General features: G+C 42.7%; 1 protein-coding gene across 2 annotated transcripts in view; it reads left to right on the top strand.

Moving 5' to 3' along the window:
- Positions 1–22,934, top strand: part of NEURL1 (neuralized E3 ubiquitin protein ligase 1) — a 388,964-nt gene that overhangs the window by 275,179 nt on the left and 90,851 nt on the right. For both annotated transcript variants that reach the window (XM_073596116.1, XM_073596117.1), the window contains exons 2-3: positions 436–677; positions 12,993–13,314. In XM_073596116.1, coding sequence (XP_073452217.1) covers positions 436–677; positions 12,993–13,314 — 564 coding nt within the window. The remainder of the gene's footprint in view (positions 1–435; positions 678–12,992; positions 13,315–22,934) is intronic.

Raw genomic sequence — 22,934 nt, 5'->3', positions numbered from 1 at the left:
GCCACTGAGAGGGGGAGACCAATATTCATTATTTCTGATGTTAATAAATTGAACATTTATAGAAGGAGGAAATGGGATGAGGGGAGCAGTGAGGGCAGAAAGGTCCTGTGCTGCTCACCTCAAGGTGGAAAACATATGAATGAAAATAGTGACTTGTCTGATCAATGTTCCTCCAAGAGCAATTAATCAGCGGGTGTTTGCCTGCCCCTAGAGTGACAGAATAGTTGCCGATTTAGGCAAAATGGGCAAAGTTCTAAAGAAACCCAAAATAATTTGTTGTCTTTGCCCACTCTGCTTTGAGATGTTTGGTTGTCGGAGTTAAATACTTACAGTTATATACTGTTAAATACAACAGTTATATACTGTTGTATGAAAATCAGTCTTTTAATTACTGTATATTTTGATTTTCTTTCTCATGCTGCTTTCTTTTTTTAGACTCTATAGGTGGGACATTTCCAACATCATCTCATCGATGTCATCACAAGCAAAAGCACTGCATGCCGATGCCACAATGTGGCAGACTAGTCATCAGCCCTCTCCTTTTCCACCCCCATGCAAAGGGGTCCCAGATTATGATGGACAATACACAGAAAGCAGTAAAGAGGCAGGCAAGCTTCTGCAACGCTATCACTTTCAGCAACAGACCAGTGGTTATCCATGAACAAGTCCGCCTTAAAGTAAGTGTGTGTTTGGTTTCCCCAAGATTGAGTAGCAAGGAAACTACATTTACACCCAGATCCTCAAAAAACAGATGTGGAATCGCACAGCTGCATGTGTCAGTCATACACCAAGAAATGCAGAAACGGGCAGTTTTTTTTATATAATCAGTATCTTGATTCTAACTCTGTCCATCTCTGAAAAACAAGTGTACCTGCTCAAATGTTTTTCACATGCCAGAAAAAAAATGCACAAGATATAACTGAAATACTTGGTAAGAACAACTTATCCTAGCTCTGAATGTCTTCCACATTTCAACCACTGTCATTGGGTCATGCCATTACTGAGCTTCCAAGTAAATTACATTTGCAGCAAAAATATTTTGACAGCATTCTAATGTCAGTCCGACTTGGATATTTAATTTTTTTGTCTAAATTGGCACGAAGAAAGAAAATACATTAAGGCTTTTTTTACTGCTCATAAAATCTGCAAGAGAGGGGAAAAATAGTGTACACAATTTATTTTTTGAGAAAACGCTGTGCTCTTCGACAGCTCAGTGTTCTGAAACGTCACGCCTGGCTTCCTTCATTTAAATGGAGGGAAAGGTTACGTATCGAACACGACTATCTGGACCCGCCAGAATGACTGCGGCTATAGTCTGTCAAGTCAAATTATATGCAAAATCTTTGTCTTGGCTGCTTATCCTACAAAAATAAACTTAATTTCTAGAGGAGATGCTGTCACTACTTTTCTGTATATGATACAGCAGAACATTTGACATTTTAAATACACAATGGAAATATTTGCAGTGTTCTCTTCTGCCTTTACATTATAACTTTAACTTATAGAAACATTCTGTAATACTTTCTGGAAAAAAGTGAAACTAAGCCTTAAAGTGGACCTATGAGGACAGACATGGGAGATTCCATTGCTGGCTTATTTCTAAAATTGCTTGTTTTAGGGCTGTCATCCTAATCCTGATTTCACTACATAGTGAACTGATGCCTAGTAATTATACTGATGGTGAAATTTGAAGTCTAGCTATCTAAATGCTTGTTCTGTGCCATTGAATCACTGGGTAGTGAAACCAAGTTGGCAATGGGATCTCCCATATTATTGTTACAATACAAGAGTTCTTTAATAAAAATGGTCTCAGCATTTTCCCATGCTTTTGATTTAACATAATGTGTTGGGGTTTTTTGAAGGTACTGAGAGACTTTTTCTTTTTTGCAGTCAGTAAAGTTTTTATGCATTGCCACCTTTATCTATCTGTCTTCAAATTAAGCTAAACATGAGCACCTGCTACTAGCCCTTCTTCTGTCGCCAAACCAAAAAATCAACAAAAGGAATGCTTATTTCACTATTAATAACTGATCCAAGACTTTAAGTGCGTATCTGGAGATAAAAAAAAAAAACAATCATATCAGTGCATCTATGCAATCTGTGCAAATTTCTACATGCTTCATCTGTTTAAGATTGCTGCAAATATAGATAATATCTTTTGATCCTGCCAGAAATCACCTTTGGGGAAACAAAGGTACGCTGTTCTGAAGATCAACACGCCAGGACCTAATGTCGAGAGGATCAAACCGATAGGAATAGCTGATGGCTGACGCGTTTTGGGGGAGTACCCCTTTCTTCAGAGCTTAAGCGAGCAATGACTGATCTCTCGTAGTCACCGCTATATATGTGTGCCTGTGTCTGCAAGGCCCAATTGGTGGCAACGCCCACCCCAATAGGTAATGCCCACCCACATGGACCTGCCCTCTCTGGCCCCACCCCATCCGTCCTAAGTTTGACCCCTGACCCAATGACCGGGAACTAATACTATTAACATTGTTACATGCCGAGCCAATCCATAAGGTACAATCAGCACAAATCATAAATACTCGGGACATACACCCTTCAAAGGGAGGTGAACAAACGTATCTTACCTCCTGTAAGTTGTCCCTATATTGGTCATTTGTTGTGGGCAGGTGTGGGGAGATGGTAGGGGGCATCGTAAGTTCATGTAGTCGCTGTTGGCAGTGGGTGGAACGCACGCTGCTCGATGGACCAGGAATTGTGGGTACACCTGCATTCCACTCGCAGCTTCCGGCCAATCGCGGCGTCATTTTCTCTTCCGCGCGCGTCATAGGACGCTGTATGTAGGGGACGCGGCCCGGAATTGCGGGTGTGTTTGCGTTCCACCCGCTGCTTCCGGCCGCCGTGAGATTGCCTTATTGTAGCCTAATTGTTGGTATAGGGTGGGCGCGCACCACTACGTGTGCGCACCCCACATGCGACCATCCCTGCCTGCTATCAGCTGTCCCCTCTACTGGCCTAAACGCAATCCTGTAGTAGGAACTGATTACAAAGGGGAGGCGGCATATTGATTAGGGCTGAAAACAGCTCACAGACACACATAGACCGTAGGGTTTTTCCCAAAAATAAAATTAAATAAAACATTTATTAGAAATTAAAGGTGGATTGGTTAAAAATCAATTAATTCATGCTAGATACAATCCGCAGAGGCATCCATCCAAAAGTGAAATGAATTATGAAATATAATTTGATAAAATATCATAAAAAATCATAAATAATCATAAAAATTAGCCAAAAAAAACCCAATGAGAATTAGCCATAAAAATTGATTACAATAAATATATAAAAAATCTGTAAATAGATATAAATTCTCTCAAGCCTATACCGTTAGTAGCACCGTTAAAAGATTCTTATCAGTACAACATCCACATACCGACTGCTCATACTAGGTATAGATGTTATAGCTCATATATACATAGCAAATGTCAAAGGGACCACCCTACTTCATAGCTAACAAAAACGTGTAACCACTAGAGGGGCTACACAGTCCCCATATTATTGACGGTATTATCGGTGGTCCTGGCGTGTCGATCTTCAGAACAGCGTACCTGCTCCTTTGTCAAAGCCTTTTATGAATGCTCGCTTGTGAGTATACATCTTGCTGTTTTTATGCTTTAATAAAGCTTTACCAGTGGTAATGCATTAGGTCGGTGTGCCCTCCTTCTTTTCTTGTTTCCCTTTAGTCCATGAATACCATTGTTCTGAGGAGGGCTGCAAGACGGCAGGCATTACTTCATAAAGTTGGTCACACCACATACTAAGTACTGGACACCTGAGTGCAGGAGAGATTTCTACCTCTTATCATAATTTAAGGGGGTGTTCTGTAGTCCCCTCTTATCATAATTTAAGGGGGTGTTCTGTAGTCCAGTAGAGGGGAACTCAGACAAGACTGACAACACTGCTTGAGATTTCAATCCAACTCATGCACTGTGTAGTTTTTTCCAGTATTGCAGCATTTTAAAGAGACAAAACATGATAAAACGTGCATGCATTTGATTCCATGTGTTTTCACACACATGCGTTAGCAAGATGTGTGGGGTACCATTAAGGCCGGTTTCACGTTGGGGCGGTGGGTGCGTCGGTAAAACGCCACTATTTTTAGCGGCGCTTTAACTTCGTTTTAGCTGAGCTATTCGCCCGCTAGCGGGGCAGTTTTACCCTCCCTAACGGCCATACTGCTGCAGCGGCGCTTTGCCGGCGGTATAGCCGTGCTGCCCCATTGATTTCAATGTGCAGGAGCGGTTTAGGAGTGGTGAATACACTGCTCCTTCACCACTCCAAAGATGCTGCTTGCAGGAGTTTTTTTTCTGTCCTGCAAGCGCACCGCTCCAGTGTGAAAGAGCTTTCTCACTGGAGACCCAGTAGCGGCTGTTTCAGGGCACTTTGCAGGCGCAATTTTTAGCGCTGTAGCGCCTACAAAGCGCCCCAGTTTGAAAGGGGCCTAAGTATTGATGGGATTGCTGAGCACCTGCAAAAAAGATGCACTTTTTTTTACACTGAGGGAAAGCACGTGATTTTGCACATTGTTCCCACATTGCACATGTATGTACGTAGCTGTTGTTAAGCCACTATCTCATCTTTATATCATCCCCTCTGTCAGATAAAAAGCTGTATCCTAGTGCCTGTGCTTTATTTATTTTAAAAAAGCAGGTTTCTACCTATTTTAACAGCATCTCCCAGTGATCACGTGACTCCCGGCTCTCTGCTCTCCCCATCTGATAGCTCCAGGAGGCGGGGCCGAGACTCCCCTGCTGACATCAGCCCGGGAGGAGAGAGCCTGGAGTCATGTAATCGCTGGAAGACACTGTTAAAACAGGTAGAAATCAGCTTTTTTTTTTATAAAGCACAGGCACTAGGATACAGCTTTTTATCTGACAGGGGATGATATAAAGGTCAGATAGTTTTGAAACAGCAGGGAGAGGAGCAGAGCAGCGCTAGTAAGAGCTGACAGGCAGGGAGGGAGGGGAGTCAGGAGGAGGACAGAGGGAAACACAAAAGAGCTGCCGATAGGGGCGTATGATGGAGGCACGTAAACTGACCACGGTGTCAGGGCTCAGCAGCCCTAAAATATTGTGGTCAGCGTACAGAGGGGAGCAGTGGTGCCTCATCCATTAGGTGTGCCCGAGCACCGCCCCCTCTATCCACAGCCGCCACCCCCATGCTCTGTCCACGGCTGCTATTTTGACAGAACATCGCCACCCCCTATTCATATGTCTGGTCCCTTACGACCACGCGCACCCTGTCCCCCGGAGATGATACAGGGTGCAGGGGGCACGCAGAGGCACGGGCCACCAGCAGGTGAGTACTCCAGAGGTTAGAAGGACTGTATGCAAGGTGGGGATTTCCAGGAGCTGACTGGAGGTACTAATACTGAGTCAGAGGATCAGGTGCGGAATAAACAGGAAGTCCGTGAAACTAGCCAGGGGTCAAAAACCAGGTAATCAGATCAAGCAGAGTCCGTTTGGAAAGCCAGGGGTCAAGCACAGGTAATCAGTTTAAGCAGAGTACACAGCAAACAGGAACTAGGGAAAGCTGACGACAAACCAGCAACCCGACTGGGTGCTGGAGCCATCTAAAGTAGCCCACACAGTGCGCGCGTCAGCGTGACACGCTACCGTGCACCCGCACGAGCGACCGCGCGCACTCGGGGAACGTTGTGCACCTGCACGCGCCGCACCATTGGGCCGCGCAGGGGTGTGCGCCGAAGCGCCAGTTCACCGCGCATGCGCCCCGAAGCCCGGGAGCGGAGGCAGAAGACGTCCTCTGACAGTGCCTCCTCCCTAGGGGCGGACACTGGACGCCCAAGCTGGACATCAACTTTGGGTGCTCTCGGTCTGAATTAAGGGTGGTGCATGCAGATTCCTAGCGGGCTCCCAAGAATTGTCCTCAGGAGGGTATCCTTTCCAGTGGATCAGGTATTAAAGTTGCCTGCCCCTCCTTCTGCAGTTCAAAATGGACTCCACTTCAAACTCATTGTCACTGTCCACAATAATTGGCGGGGGATGAAGTTCCCCTCTTCCGGGAAAAGGGCTGGACACAACAGGTTTCAACAAGGATGCATGAAAAACAGGATGAATTCTGTAAGAGTTCGGTAATGCCAGTTCAAACGCCACGGGGTTAATCATCCTTTTAATCTGAAAAGGCCCGATGAACCTAGGTCCAAGTTTCCGTGATGGCAGAGGTAATTTAAGGTTTGTAATTGACAACCAGACCTCCTCACCCACATTGAAAATTGGATTCTCCCTCCTCCCTCGATCATACTGTTTCTTATAATCATCTTGAGCTTTTTGTAACATATCCTGGATCCTTCGGAAGCTAGATTGTAGCGAAGTTATCCGATCTTGAACAGCAGGAACAGCCATCTCAGGGATGTTATTAGAGAGAAAAGTAGGGTGAAACCCAAAGTTTGCCCAAAAGGGTGTTTGATTAGTAGCCGAATGAATAGTCATTATAGGCGAATTTGGTGTACGGGAGGAGACTTGCCCAATCGTCCTGAGAGCTGGAACAGAAACAATGGAGGTATTGCTCCAGGGTTTGATTTGTCCTCTCCGTCTGGCCGTTGCTCTGAGGGTGGTATGCTGAAGAGAGGCAAATTTTGATATCCAAGGTCTTGCGGAGTTCTCTCCAGAATTTAGAAGTAAATTGCACTCCCCTGTCCGACACAATACTTTTCGGCACACCATGGAGTCTAATTATCTCTTTAAAAAAAATATTGGCTGTGTCCACGGCAGAAGGGGTGCCCATCATGGGCAAAAAATGAGCCATCTTGGAGAGACGGTCAACTACAACAAAAATGGTAGTAAAGCCTTCTGAGGCAGGCAAGTACACAATAAAATCCATGGACACATCAGCCCATGGTCGTTCTGGGATGGGCAAGGGCTTGAGCAATCCCCAAGACTTGGTGTTTTACCCTTGTTACGCTGGCACAGAGGACAGGAGGAAATGTACTTCTTACAATCCTGTCTCCACCCAGGCCACCAGAAGGAACAAGAGATCAATTCAGACGTCTTCTTCGTCCCAAAGTGACCTGCCAACTTATGGTCATGACATGTTTTGAGGGCCAAGGGCCGTATTTCCCGTGGTACAAAAATTTTCCCCCAAACCCAAAATAGATCATCAAATTTCTCCAAAGTATGTACCTCTGATTCGGAACAATGACCGGATGAAGACTTGATGGAAGTTATTAAGTCTGTTTGGGTAAGACCGAGGAAATTTTGTGAAGAGAGGATGGTGCCGGGTTCAGTTGTTTGAGGGTCTGCAGAGAACATCCGGGAAAGTGCATCTGCCTTTCCATTCTTTGAACCGGGTCTGTAGGATATGTGAAAGTTAAAACGGGAAAAGAAGAGGGCTCAACGTGCTTGTCTAGGTTTCAGGCGTTTCGCTGTCCGGAGGTATTCTAAATTTTTGTGATCTGTAAAGATCATAACTGGGTGAAGTGCGCCTTCTAGTAAATACCTCCACTCCTCTAGGACGAATTTAATGGCCAGCAGCTCCCTGTCACCCATGTCGTAGTTGAGTTCTGGCAGGCTGAGCTTCCGAGATGCGAAGGCTACAGGGTGTAAGATGGCTTTAGGCCCATGTCTTTGAGAAAGGATAGCCCCTGTTGCGATTTCTGATGCGTCTACCTCCAATACAAATGGTCGAGTTGGGTCAGGATGGCGGAGAATCTGTGCAGAACTGAATAAGGTCTTCAATTTGATAAAGGCTTCTTGTGCCGCTTGAGACCACTGAAAGGAACTGTGCTGACGCGTCAACTGGGTAATAGGTGCCACAATAGAAGAGAATCCGACAATAAATTTCCTGTAGAAGTTGGCGAACCCTATAAAACGTTGCACCCCTTTTTTATCAGATGGAGCCAGCCATTCTTGGATTGCTTGAATCTTTTGTGGGTCCATTGCAACCTCATTGGTTGAAATGATGAATCCCAAAAATTGTCCAACCGACTTCTCGAATTCACACTTTTCGGCTTTCAGGTACAACTTATGTTGTCTAAGTATGGTAAGGACCTTTTTTACATGCCCTCGGTGCAGTTAAATAGTGGAGGAAAAGATAAGAATATCATCCAGGTAGACAATGAGGAAGTCGTCAAGGTATTCTCAGGATATATCATTCACCAGGTGTTGAAAGGTGGCCGGGGCGTTGCAGAGCCCGAACGGCATCACCAGATATACAAAATGTCCAAATCTGGACCTGAAAGCCGTCTTCCACTCATCCCCAGCCCGGATCCTGATGACATTATAGGCACCTCGGAGGTCTAGCTCGGAGAAAATTTGGGCTGATTGGAACCGTTGGAATAACTCAGGAATGAGCGGCAGCGGGTACCTGTTTTTGATGGTTATATTATTGAGCTGTCTGTAGTCCACGCATGACCTTAGGGACCCATCTTTCTTTCCTACAAAAAAGATGCCAGCTCCGGCAGATGAGGAAGAGGGACGAATGAAGCCCTTCTCAAGGTTTTCGTCAATATATTGTTTGAGGGCTTTTAGCTCAGTTTCTGATAATGGGAATATACGGCCAAATGGAACCTCTGAACCAGGCAAGAGATCAATCGGGCAGTCATATGGCCGATAAGGTGGTAAACAGTCGGCCCTTTGTTTAACACATCCTGAAACTCGAGGTATACGGGAGGAACATGTTGGAGGTTGTCAGGTGTGGTTGTGATTGCTGCGCAGACCTTTGGAGCAGTGGGGAGGCAGTGTTGGGAACAATACTGGAATGAGAAAGATACTGACTTGGTACTCCACTCGATCTGTGGGTCATGTGCCTGAAGCCAGGGCAGGCCAAGTATAATGGGGAAGATTGGAGAATGGGTGAGGTCCAGCTGTAGAAATTCTTGATGGCCAGAGTCTGTGGTAACGAGAATAGGTTGAGTCTCCTGGGTGATGGGGCCTGAGCGGGAAAGTGACCCGTCTTCTAGGTGTATTTGTAAACCTTGTGCCTTGGTTTGAAGGGGAATATGCAGACTGTGGGCCAGAGTAGCGTCTAGGAAGCAGCTGCAAGCTCCTGAATCAATTATGGCCGGTAAGCGAGTTTCCCCTTCCGTTAGCTGTAGGGAGACAAATAACATCACGTAAGTTTTAGGAACAGTGCTGACTTGACAGTTCATCAAATTTGGGCGATAGGACTTACTGGGTCTTACTGGGCAGCTGCGCAGGAAGTGTCCGGCACCTCCGCAGTATAAGCACAAGTTAGATTGCCGTCTTCAGAGGCTAGCGGAGCACGGACCAAGCCGAGCTGCATAGGCTCGACTTCGGGTGTTGGTGTTGGAGCTGCAGTTGGAGGCGACACCTGAGTTGGAATGGGTCTGGACGATGTCCGGGCTGGACATGGCCCCTGAAAACTCTGAGCGTCGCTCACGCAAGCGCCTGTCTAGTTTGGTGGCTGCTTGAATTAACTCTTCCAAGGAGGTTGGAGTTTCCATCCTGGCCAATTCGTCCTTAAAGCGGGGTTCCACCCAAATTTTGAACAATATCTGTATGTATTCTCTTCCTTGCCTAGATGCTGACATGCCGTTTAAAAAAAATTTAAATTGCCGTAATTACCTTTTATTTTTCTATTCTTCTTTGCACTTCCTGGTTCTCCTCCCGTGGGAGTAGGCGTGTTTCTAGCCTCTCCCAGACTCCTGGGAGCTAGTCTCAGGCTTCCCAGGATGCCACTGAGCATGTGCGGGAACGAGCGGTGAATGCTGGGAGCACAGCATTCACCACATCCAGGAAATAAATGCTTGTGGGCTTCAAATGCCCACAATGAAGATGGAAACCGCCTGCAGTGAATAATATAAGTTATTCTTTCCAACGAAATCTGACACAGGCGCACATATTACACACAATATGTGAGTATGTAATGCTGAGAAGAAAAGTTTGTGAATGAACTCAAAAAAAAAAAAAAAACGATAGATAGGTGGACCCCCGCTTTAAGAAGTTCAGACAGACCCTGACGGTACTGGTATCTTAGGGCAGGCTCATTCCAATTTGTATCTGCTGCCCATTTACAGAATTCCACCGTATAGTCCTCGATTGGTCTTCTTCCTTGTGACAGACTGTGTAAAGTCGCTTCAGCTGTGGCCGTGCGCTGCGCGTCGTCATAGAGTTGGGACATACTCTCAAAAAAGGTATATATTGTATTCAGCACCAAACTTCTTTGTTCCATCAAGCCATGGGCCCAGGCTTGAGGTTCCTCGGTCAACAACGAGATCACAAAACCCACCGTAACAATCTCTGATGAGAAAGTTCTGGGCTGGAGGGCAAAATAGAGGGAACAGGCATTTTTAAAAGCCCTATACTTCTTGCGGTCCCCTGAAAAACGCTCCGGTGTAGGAACCCTGGGCTCCGGGAGTGCCATTACTACAGTGAGATTAGTGGTGGCCTGGGAAGAGGGACCCCACTGCTGGGTGCGGGAGCTGCGGATGTAGACGGGAGTGACCCCGTGAGTTGTTGTAGGCAGCTCTCCATCTGAGTATATCCTTCCTGCAATTTTTGGACGGAATCAGCAAGAGCGGAAACCTGCTGGCACAAGATCTCCAGAGGGGAGTGCGCTCTGTCGGCCTCGGACATCTGGCTGGTTTGTACTGTCACGACTAGTACTTACCGAGGCCAAGGTGCCGAGAGCGGCTCGCCCTTACGACCACGCGCACCCTGTCCCCCAGAGATGATACAGGGAGCACGCAGAGGCACGGGCCACCAGCAGGTGAGTACTGCAGAGGTTAGAAGGACTGTATGCAAGGTGGGGATTTCCAGGAGCTGACTGGAGGTACTAATACTGAGTCAGAGTCCGTGAAACTAGCCAGGGGTCAAAAACCAGGTAATCAGATCAAGCAGAGTCCATTTGGATAGCCAGGGGTCAAGCACAGGTAATCAGATCAAGCAGAGTCCGTTGGATAGCCAGGGGTCAAGCACAGGTAATCAGTTTAAGCAGAGTCCGTTTGGATAGCCAGGGGTCAAGCACAGGTAATCAGTTTAAGCAGAGTCCGTTTGGATAGCCAGGGTCAAGCACAGGTAATCAGTTTAAGCAGAGTCCGTTTGGATAGCCAGGGGTCAAGCACAGGTAATCAGTTTAAAGTCTAAAGTAGCCCACACAGTGCGCGCGTCAGCGTGACACGCTACCGTGCACCCGCACGAGCGACCGCGCGCACTCGGGGACTGTTGTGCACCCGCACGCGCCGCACCATTGGGCCGCGCACGAGTGTGCGCCGAAGCGCCAGTCCACCGCGCATGCGCCCCGGAGCCCGGCGAGCAGAGGCAGAAGACGTCCTCTGACAGTACGGTATGCCTTTATAATAAGCTACATAGTAATTGTTATGTTATACTTGAAACATTGTTGATTTATATTGTAGATATACAGTAACTTTCATTTTCCTTAAGAAGGATTGTCCAAAATGCATCAGCCTGTCCAGATCCGGGGACAGTGTGGATAAAACACCATGAAGAAATTTAAATATCCTTCGGATCATAGTGTCATGATCAGGGGTCAGGCTCGAAGACCAGTTGCTATAGCAGTTGGTCGACTACCACCAACCAGCAGGATAGGTACACAGGCAGTCACCCTGGGGGATGACATAGGCTGACCTGAGGTGCAGGATCTAAGTACTAACCGGTGTTTACTAGAGCTTCTGATGGTGTAGATGGCGTTTGCTGCATGTTAGTACCAGGTCGCAGTCCTCATGATCGCCCCATCAGAAAGTGAGCAAGTCGGGGTCCAGTAGCGGATAAACAGGTAAAGATCAAATGGAAGTGTAGTCAGTAAACAAGCCAAAGGTCAGTAACGATTTGTTGCAGGTTGGAATCAGACAGAAGCATAGTTGGAGAACAAGCCAAGGGTCGATAATGAACAGTAGCAAAATATGGACAGCAGCAGGGAAGACTAGAGTGAGATACTGGCTGAAGAGTGCATGATAACCTGGCAAACAGGAAGTGCAGAGACAGGGCTTAAATCAGGAAGTTCATGGGAGGAGCAAAGAGTTCAAGGTTTAGCAGAAGTTAAGGCACAAGGCAGGGTTGGCCAATTAATCAGACAGGGTGCTGTTGAGCATCTCAGATAGCTCAGTGAAAAACTCATTGCAAAACACAGCAGAGCCCCCAAGTTCAAGCCCTGGCACATAGACTGTATGGTGTCATTCTGATTTGGAAATTCAAAGTGTATTTTACATATCAGGAATAAAGTACAATTTATAGATGTACATTTTTTACTGTTTGGGTGTAGGATTTCTCTATGTATTACCCTTAGTCTCAAAGGAAATGTGTTCATATATGTATATCTTGTATTCAAATAGAGATGGTGGCAACTTGATTTGAGCTACTATTTATTCATAATCATGCAAGCAGGAAATTTCTGGGGGCATTCTGTACACCAACAGTGTACTGAACACCTCCAGGTTGCCATATTGTATTCAACTGTACAGAAATTACAGTGAAGGAATAATGAAAAGAAAATGTAGTTTTTAATAACATTAAATTACAACATGGCTTGTATAGCAATTGCATATGTTTTAGAGATTCCCTTTAAGTGTATATAGTCAAAACATTTATTTTGAATAAAGTAAGGACGTTTTTAAGCCCTACAGCAATGATTTTTGCTGTCTGTTGCCAACTGGGGAGATATCCCTTCATTCCCTGTCTTTGAGATGCAACTGGAGGTGAGCGGTAATCTGAGATGAGATTATGTGAGTAGAGCTTCTCTTTTACCAGTAGACTATAATGTAAGAACATGCACCAGCTGTTGATGAAACTGGAAGCACTAGGAAAGGTAAATGCATTATGATAGCAGCTCAATCCTGTGTGAATGCTTTCACACACTTGCTTTACAGGAACGGTCTCTGCTTCTGTAGCACTAGTCTGTAAACCTTCTCTAGTGCCTTGTTAACAAAGAAACTGTCATTGGAATAGTCACGACTTTTTTGCACTTTGTTGTGTTTGACAAATTCTGAAATCTTGAGTTTGTATACACAATTTTTAAAATTACTACTTCTTTTTCAGATAACCAAAAAACAGTGCTGTTGGAGTGGTGCTCTCAGGCTTGGATTCACGTCCAAAGATCCATCACGGATTAATCCTGACACATTACCTAAGTATGCCTGTCCTGACCTCGTCTCTCAAAGTGGATTCTGGGCCAAGGCATTACCTGAAGAGTTTGCTAATGAAGGAAACATCATAGCCTTTTGGGTGGATAAAAAGGGTAGAGTGTTTTATCGGGTTAATGATTCTGGAGCCATGCTGTTCTTCAGTGGAGTTCGGACTACAGAACCCCTCTGGGCTTTAATTGATGTTTATGGGCTCACACGAGGTGTAGAGCTACTAGGTAAGCATATTTTACTTTGCTTTAAGGCACTTGCAATGATTATTTCTTTATCGTTCATTAAAGGACACAGGAATCAGGTATTCACAGGCAAATTGATTATCCTGTTGCCTTTAGGAAGAATTGGATATTGGCAAACAAAAAAGGCATTGACCAGCCAGACATGACCCCTCCCACTCCCATCATGCATACGCTTTTTGATAATGTCCCAAGGGTATGGACATCTTTTCTGAATTGAGAAAAGTTTTACTATATTTACTAGTCATTTTCTCTTTTTGCTCTTTTTTTCATCTACATGCTGACCTAAGCTTTTTATGAGACTATCCAATTTGGCATGTTCTCAGCAATAGTTTTGATGACCTGTACCCAGACCCTGCTGGACTGAAGATTGTGGGGCCTTCCTTTAAAATGGAACTTTGATCAGAAAATTAAATCCTGCTAGTTCACTCCAGGCTGGCCCCTTTTGCAGGTATAGCTATGTAAAACATAAAAAATATCTGCCTATACAATTTAAAATCCAGTAATACACTGTCTAACCCCACTCTGCACATGCTCAGGTGCCATTTTTTGACACTGTGCTGAGGGAATATAGATTAGGGAGGGAGAAAAGATAAGCAGGAGAGGTGACAAACTGCTGCCAGGGAGACACAAATAAGTTAAACTTACAAATATAGAGCCTTATCTTATCTCAATGATGATCTCCCTTTCTCCCTTCCTAAGCACTGTAAACCTTCTGTCAGCCTTCTTCTCTAGCTGAGCCAAGACATGTAATCAAGGCTGGAAATGTACATATTTTAATTTCAGAAAGTGACATGTAGTTTTTGAGACTAAGGAGAGGGAGAATGTTTCCATTATGGAAATTATTGCTCTGGGCTTCAACAAACTGGCAACTTCCAGCAAAAAAAAAAACTACTAATTTTGGTAGCATAATTATTAATGTGGAATGTATGGTCCTACACTGGGCTTCCCATGACAGTCAGTCAACTACTTTTTTTTTAGTGTTCAATTTTAAGGTTCCAAAAGGCAATTTTGTTCAATCAGCTCATTAGAGTAAAAGGTATGTACGACAGCCTAAAAACCTGAATATTATTTGCTGGATCTAGTGTTGCTCTATAATGTTATATTACTTTATTGTTTTAATGTGAAGGTAATCTGGTCTACATATCGGGTAAGGTTAGATGTCATCTATCAAAAGTCACTTGTGTATGGAGTGCAGACAAATCCCCAGTATATATATATATATATATATATATATATATATATATATATATATATATAAATATCATGTGTATATACTAGGTGGAATATAAGATCCAGTCACATGGAGGCATCTGCCTGTGTATGCAGCTATCATATAACTGTTTCCGTATTAGACTGTATTTGTACTAAAACCAATGGTTCTAGATGTAAATTTGGCCACAAAGGCATTATGGAATGATTTGCATAGTGATGTCCACTATCCTAAAATTAGGAACAAACTCTTTATTTGTTGGATCTGTGATGGAAGTGAAACATGCAAATTCCTTATGGTTTAAGAACTCTGTTTTATTTCTTGTACCTCACATATACCCGTAGTTTGGCTGGGAATCTGCAAAATCTTATTCAGCTTTACTACCTTTTACTTGTCTAAATGTCTGTATTGCCATCATCTGTGCTCTGATAGCAAGGTCATGTTCACACCAGCAATGCACATTGACTTGTGTTGACATGAAAATTCATGACAATGTATATGGCAGTGTTTCTCAACTCCAGTCCTCAAGGCGCCCCAACAGGTCATGTTTTCAGATTTGAAAAGGCTGTGGTAATTACTAAGGCAGTGCAACTGATCAAATCACCTATGCAAAATAATGGAAATCCTGAAAACGTGACCTGTTGGGGCACCTTGAGGACTGGAGTTGAGAAACACTGGTATATGGTATGAACAAGCCCTCACTATACAAGTGGGGAATCCCATGAATCCAATTTATATGATCAGCTTTAAATCCTATTATGTTTTGTTTGTCATTATTATTGAAAATGCAGGTATTGGACAATGGTATAGTGACTCTGTTAAAAAAGACTTTTTATCAAAACACGAGGTCTCTTTCCTTTCTAAGTAATAGAGAGCTGAGACTGGAGCTTCTTTATGGCCTCTCCTAACCAGGCTTTAGAGAGGCTGAACTCTGACTCCTCTCCTACTAGCTGCAGGCCAAATGTCCCATACTAATAAGAACATGGGGTTGTGAAAAATCTTAAGGGCTCTCAAATCTTTATAGACTGACTGACGTTTAAAAGAATTAGCAGCAAAAAAAAAAAAAAAAAAAAAGTCTCTTTGAAAGGGACCCCAATGTTATTTTAAGAGTTTTAGTACATAATTGGAAGGGCAACATTGCACAACTGCATATTCATATATGGTGTAACATATGATTTCACAAGAAAGATATAACTGGAACATTACAAACGTTCGTCTAAAAACATATGTGGTAAACCTTTTATTTCTTTTACAAGTGGAAATACATTTACAATATGCTTTACTTTTTAAGGGGTTGTACTCTTCTGTACAATCTTGGAATTGTGTAGAAACATGAAAAATCAACCATACAGTGTATTTATTTTTTTATTTTTTGTATAAAACACCCTATTTGCTTGTATCTATATGATAGTGCAGCACAAAATAATAAAAAGTCAAACGTAGCGGGCGTCAAAACAACTTCTCCAATATGGCATAAACATCTTCTATAATATGTTTAGTAAAATAATGTTCTATAGCGAAAGCTTTGAGTTTGGAATTTCAACTTGCAGCCTGGGCATTAATTATATTCCTTAGTCCTAAACAATTATTGTATTCCTCAGTCACAGTAAAAAAAGAAAAAAAAAAAAACAAAAAAACATTTTGGTCAGGTAAATGGGCATTGAGAATTCCCAATGTACATATATTTAACATGTTCCATATTGATTTGTTTTCCTATTGTAAGCCCTACTTAAAACTGCTCTTACTTATTAGATACAAGAATGTAAAATATAATATAAAGGCATAGGTCACTTTAGGCCTGTTTTAATAATTGACAAAGAGGGAGCTCCAACACACTTCTTACCAATGTTACTGTTACTATGTCAGGCCCCAGTGACCAAGGAAGACAAGTGACTCCTTATATCAAAAGCTGAGGGTATTTCTGCTCATAATTCCAAGATATTGGGTAGGGGTAGTGTTTTAATATTTTAACTTAAAATGTTTTTACCCTATTGCATTCTATGCATTAAGGTAACATACCTGCACATGCAGCTACCCCCCCCCCCCCCAAATACTTACCTGAGCCAGTCTCAATCCAGTGCAATCCATGCTGTCTCCGCTCTCTTCCTTCTCATTGGCTCAGAGATGGCAGTGGGAGTCATGGGCTCCCATTGCTGTCAATCACAGCCAGTGAGAAGGGGGCAGGGGGCAGAGCCAAGGCACGCTCTGTGTGTCTAGGGACACACCGATCTGGCTTGGGAGCAAGCCTGCATGAGTGCCCCAATAGCAAGTGGCTTGCTATGGTGGGCACTCCGTGGGGAGGGGAGCCAGGAGCATCAGTGGGAGACCAAAGAAGAGGAAGATCAGGGCTGCTCTGTGCAAAACCAAATTTTGAAGATCTTGGCAACACAATAGCATTCATACACACCTAAAACACTTTTTCAACAAATGTGAAGATTAGATTAGATTAGATTAGCTTTTATAGGTTTGCCTATATCATTGATCGTGGCCTACCTATATTTCTGTGGCTTTCAGTCTGTGTTGATGTAGATACAGTAGCGGTCTCTGCTCCCATGCTCCTTGTGCACCTTGACTCTTCTTTTCGTGTGCAACACAGATTATATTTTGTGGTATTTAGAAATCATTGTAGAAGGTTTGTACCATGTAAATGTTAAGATATCTGCATGTAGCACCTTGCAAAGAAAAGCGTGAATTGTTTGTGTCTATCAAGATTTGCAAGACTTATACCATGTAACATGACATCAGTACACTGGCTTCTTAATTAACCGCTTGCCGACCAGCCGCAGTCATTATATTGCGGCAGGTTGGCCCGGCTGCGTGAATCGCCGTTGGTGTACAATGGCTGCTTTCAGAGCAATAGCAGGCACGTGCCTGCGGTGCGTCGCCGGAGCAGATGCACGATCGCTTCACAGAGAGTCAGAACGGGGATCTGTCAATGTAAACAAACAGATCCCCATTCTGACAGGGGAGTGGAGAGAGATTGTCTGTTCCTAGTGATCAGGAACAGTGATCTCTCTCCTCCTCCAGTCATTCCCCTCCCCCCACAAGTAGAAACACGCCCCTAGGGAACACTTAACCCCTTGATCGCCCCCTAGTGTTAACCGCTTCCCTGCCAGTGTCATTTATACAGTAATCAGGGGCTATTTTTAGCACTGATCGCTGTATAAATGTCAGTGGTCCCAAAAAAGTGTCAAAAGTGTCCGATCTATCTACCACAATGTCGCAGTCCCGCTAAAAATCGCTGATTAATGCCATACTAGTAAAAAAAAAAAATTAATAATAAAAATGCCATAAATATATTCCCTATTTTGGAGATGCTATAACTTTTGCGCAAACCAATCAATATTCGCTTATTGCAATTTTTTTACTAAAAATATGTAGAATACATATTGGCTTAAACTGATGAAGAAATTTGTTTTAATTTTTTTGGGGGGGATATTCATTATAGCAAAAAGTAAAAAATATTGTTTTTTTTTTTCAAAATTGTCAGTCTTTTTTTGATTATAGCGCAAAAAAAAAACAAAAAACGCAGAGGTGATCAAATACCACCAAAAGAATTCTGTTTGTGTAAAAAAAAAGGATGTCAATTTTGTTTGTGTACAACGTGGCATGACTGTGCACTTTTCAGTTAAAGCTACGCAGTGCCGTATCCAAATAAATGGCCTGGACGTTAAGGGAGTAAATCCTTCTGTGGCTTAAGTGGTAACGAAAGCACTTTTTGGTTACACTGCCTGGTTGGCCTTGCCCTCACAGTTCTTTTACATATATGCTATTGAGCATTAATTTAAAACAATATTGGGTTATCTTGTACATTCCATTGTTAAATTATATCCTGGCAATGCTTCATAATTTATCTTTCTAATCTTGCATTAATTGGATGTTTTGTCTTTAGAATAGACACACAGCTCATATTAATTGTGCTTATTGAAACAGCTATTCAGTTTCTGCACCTGCTTGGACGAATGAGCAGTCAAAGTGAGATAAACAGGACAGAACCAATAGTATGCCACAGTAGGAGTTTCGACTTTCCCCAGTCTCCTATTATTGTGGAGCGCTATGCTGCTGGTTTCTGGCCATGAACAATAGAGGTGTTACAGTGAATGCAGATAGTGGCACTAGGAAAATGAGGAATCGGCCTAGAAAACTGTCTGTGGACATTGTAACAGCTGAAATAGCAGGTCATTAACAAGCAGATTTCAGTATGGAAACATCTGCAGCCAGACATATCCAACATTATACTTTCCTGCTTATGATTTGCCTGCATTTTAATGTTCCAGTTACGCATAAACAACTGGAGATTTTATTGACTGGAATGTTAGCAGTAAAAATGTCAGACATATTGCACAAGAAAACTTACATATTGTTACCAGGGGGAATCTAGAATTCCTATTTTGTGGTCAAATGGACCAACTTTGTCTCTTTCCACTGGCTCGCTGTAACAATTTAAAGAAGTATTTCAAGGTGAACTAAAAAGTCACTCCTGGTAAAGACAGCTTTGTGTGATTGTCTCTGCTTGTGCACCCCTCTACTCCAAAAGGCTAGAGACTAGATTTCATGGTTTGTTTTCAGCATATTTAATAAACCAAATGTGTTCATTATTAAAATCATATTCATTTCCACATCAAATTTCAATTATTTCTAGCCAACTTCTAATAATCTGAAAGATGTGAAGTTTCAAAGCATACTTTTTTAAAAAGAATCACACATATACTACTTTGAATTGAGTGACAAACATTCACTATGCCCTGTGAATGTACACTTGCTGTGTCACACATTTCACAGAGCCTGCCTCCTGAAGAACAGAGGTGCTGAGACGATGAGTTTTAGGAGATGGAGTCAGTACAAGAATCACAGCTTGCTAGCAGCAAGAAACCATGGGATCTGTAGTCCTCAGAAACTGAAAGTAAACCAAAGGAGCAAGCATAGGAGAAGCTGAAAAGCATGCAGAGAACCTAGGACGTTGTTGAATGAGATGGTTAGCAGATAGGCAGCACTCACTCATTATAAAATGAAAGAGTATGCTGTGACTTAAGATCTCCCTTAAATCTTTTAAACAGCAAACTATAGACACTGAGCACTAAAGAAAATGTCATTTTCAGTGTATGTAAACTCCAGGGACGTGCAGTCATTGGAGGCAAATGAGAAAAAAAGATTGAGCTTCGAGGGTCGTAGCTCGGCGACCTAGGGAATAGGTAGCTGAAGTCATACCCCACAACGGGTCAAAATTTGTGGCTCCTGGCACCTATGGCTCCGGAGAAACCAGGCTCCTTGCGCAGCCTGTCAGAAGCTACATATAGAGCGGCCAGCCTAAATACAAGTTAGCTCACGCTGTTTGCAGCAGACTGAGAGGATGAGCTCACAGTGCCTCTGAATTCTTGTCAGAGGCACTGAGCTCAATGGACAACTTAGAGCCTTGGACCAATAGTAAAGTACCATTGATCCAAGCTGTCCAATAAAAATGCTGCAGTGGCGGCTCTCTTCTCACTGCAGTGTCATAGAAGGGGGCATGTGTCTAAAAGACACATGCTCCCTTCCAGCCCAGCCCTCTTAAATACAAGGAAAAAATATGGATTTATGGGTATAAGGTTTACCCATAATCCCATGTTTTTTTCACACAATTAAGAGGGAGAATCGGCTGCTGCTGAAAAGGTACCTTTTTAATCAAGCTAAATAATATATTACTATGCTTTATGTTATAACATAATAATTTATTACTTATTTATTTACTGTGAAATTATTGGTTTGACGTTAAAACTTCGAACTTCAGTAATTTGTCCGTTAAGCCACCTGCTTCAGTACAGTTTTTACAACAATACATAATAATTATGTGTATATTACTTACTTATGGTAATTACCCCCTTGCCAACCAGGCCGATTCAGACACTTCTTTCCTACATGTAAAAATCATAATTGTTTTTGCTAGAAAAATTACTCAGAACTCCCAAACATTATATATTAGATATATTTTTAGCAGACATCATAGGGAAAAAAATGGTGTTGTTACAACTTTTTATGTCACACAGTATTTGCGCAGCAATTTTTCAAACGTGTTTTTTTTTAAAAAAGAAGCACTAAAGTTGGCTTGATTTTTTGTATAATGTGAAAGATGATGTTACGCCAAGTAAATAGATACCTAACATGTCACGCTTTAAAATTGCGCACACTCGTGGAATGGCGCCAAACTTCTGTACCTAAAAATCTCCATAGGCGACGCTTTAAAAATTTTTTTACAGGTTACGTGTTTAGATTTAGAGGAGGTCTAGTGCTAGAATTGTTGTTGTCACTCTAACATTCGCGGCGATACCTCACATGTGTGGTTTAAATGCCGTTTACATATGCTAAAACTAAAAAGTCCTATTGCTGGTTAAATTAGTAAACTATGAGAACTAATGAAGATGCTATATCTAACTAGTAGAACTGCAATCGTCAAACATAATGAGAATCGAATATGTAATTTGTGTATCTAGCTCTGATATTAGCCAGAGCTTCACCAGCCATTGACTGACTGCATGTCCCTGGTAAACTCATAATCAACTAATCTTATTTCCTCTTTTGTGAGCTCCTAAATATACATTTAAAAACACTTTAATATCAGTTTGAGTGCACAAGATACCTATTGCTCCTGCTAGGAATCTAGTGCTTTTCAGGGAACTCTGCAGTACTATCTCAAATAGTGTATCAACCCTGCCAAGTTCACATATGTGAACTATAGAACACCTTCCTTTATGCTATGGAGATGCAGAGAGGGGGAAGCGCTCTGTAGTCCCACATACTTTGTGTAACCATGGGTAACAAGGTTGCTCCTCTATAGAGTACAATGAGTGTTGGTCTAGTACAGGAAGTGTGTTACTGGCAGGCTTATCTGATGAAACTAAGCCCCAAAAAAAGAAAACTAGTGGTGCCACCACATATAAGGACTTGTAATAAAATATCACATTTTTGTTCTTGGGTTTAGTTTTTGGTTTACCTAACTTTTTCAAAGTTTGGGTCATATGGTGCATTGTAGCAACTCACAATTTTTTATTTTTTTTTTTTTCATTTTTGTACCTATTGTAAAAAAAAATATATATATTTTTAGTTCATTGAGGGATTCAGAATCGGAGACAATTTTGGAAAGATGAAAAAATGACTGAAGGTCCACTTTAAGAACATAAGCTTTGATGATGATAATGATATGTGTCTGAGGCACTGAGAAATTTTGGAGGGAGAAGCTGGTTCCCCTTTACAGGGACCATCAGGGATGACAAAGTGAGAGTTGGAGACAGGATCCATGTTTATGGCCCTAGTCCAGTTCTCTAAGGTTTGATAAACTAGCATCATGGCCAGAGTACTTTGTAACTCTGGGCCAGCAAGGGAAAAAAAAATGGCTTTGGAAAGACTCTCCAAGCTTTTGTCGAGGGAATCCTTTAGAAGGGATGCATTCTCTACGGTTATCATCAGCACTTTATTAAGCTGGGTTATTGCCAGATACACAATGGGAATGACCCACTTCTTAATCAGACTACTCAAGTGGATATAATTGCACAAAATGTTTAGGAGGGGTAAACAGTTTATACCTTATCCCCTAGCCCTCATAAGTGAAGTCTGGGATTAGGGGTGCATCGGAAAGTTTTTGATTGTCTTGGGGCCACCAAAACTACCCCAGACAGATTGGAAGACTAGTAGAGACCGGAAGCTGATCTTCCATGTTTAAAGTGCTGCTCACTGTGGTTGGTTTACTAAAACTGGAAAGTGCAAAATCCGGTGCAGCTGTGCATGGTAGCTAACAATTTCTATTGTAAAGCAATGGAAAAAGATAAGGGTAATAATGGTGCCCAATGAAATTATGCGGTAGTTTACGATGCTCAGCCTACTCTTGAAGTGATTCTTCAGAGACTGGGTCACACCAGAAGCTGTGCCATGGCTTTGGATCTGAAAAGTATTGCGGGGCAGCTAACACAGTACACTTAGGTAAGGAAACCCATGGCCCAAAGGTCACATTTCAGGCTAGCCTCACAATCATCCAGTCCAACAAGGTCTCCAAAGCTAATGCTAAGGATAGCATGCCTAATGCTCCTGATAGCATGCCTGGCGTGGGAGGGATTACACCAGCTAGTTACTGCTTATCTACCAGTGTCAAAATCCTTCTGTACGTGGCAGTATCTAGGAATTCTGTGCCCCTCAATAAATGAAAAATAAATATTTTGCCGGAATGTAAACCAAACTGCTTTATTCATGCAGCCAAGGGGGAGTTATGAGCCAAATTAAAAATTACTTACATGCAGGAACACACAATGTAATTCATTTGCTGACAAAGGATAACAGGCAGTTCCAGGGCTGTGTTGGCTTTTGTAAAGACAAATATAGCAGTTAATCAGGTGAGCCATATCTATCATAATTATATGGGAGTTTC

This window comes from Aquarana catesbeiana, linkage group LG08 (genome assembly GCF_042186555.1).
Source record: "Aquarana catesbeiana isolate 2022-GZ linkage group LG08, ASM4218655v1, whole genome shotgun sequence".
Taxonomy (NCBI): Eukaryota; Metazoa; Chordata; class Amphibia; order Anura; family Ranidae; genus Aquarana; species Aquarana catesbeiana.
This window is presented reverse-complemented; position numbering and strand designations above follow the sequence as displayed.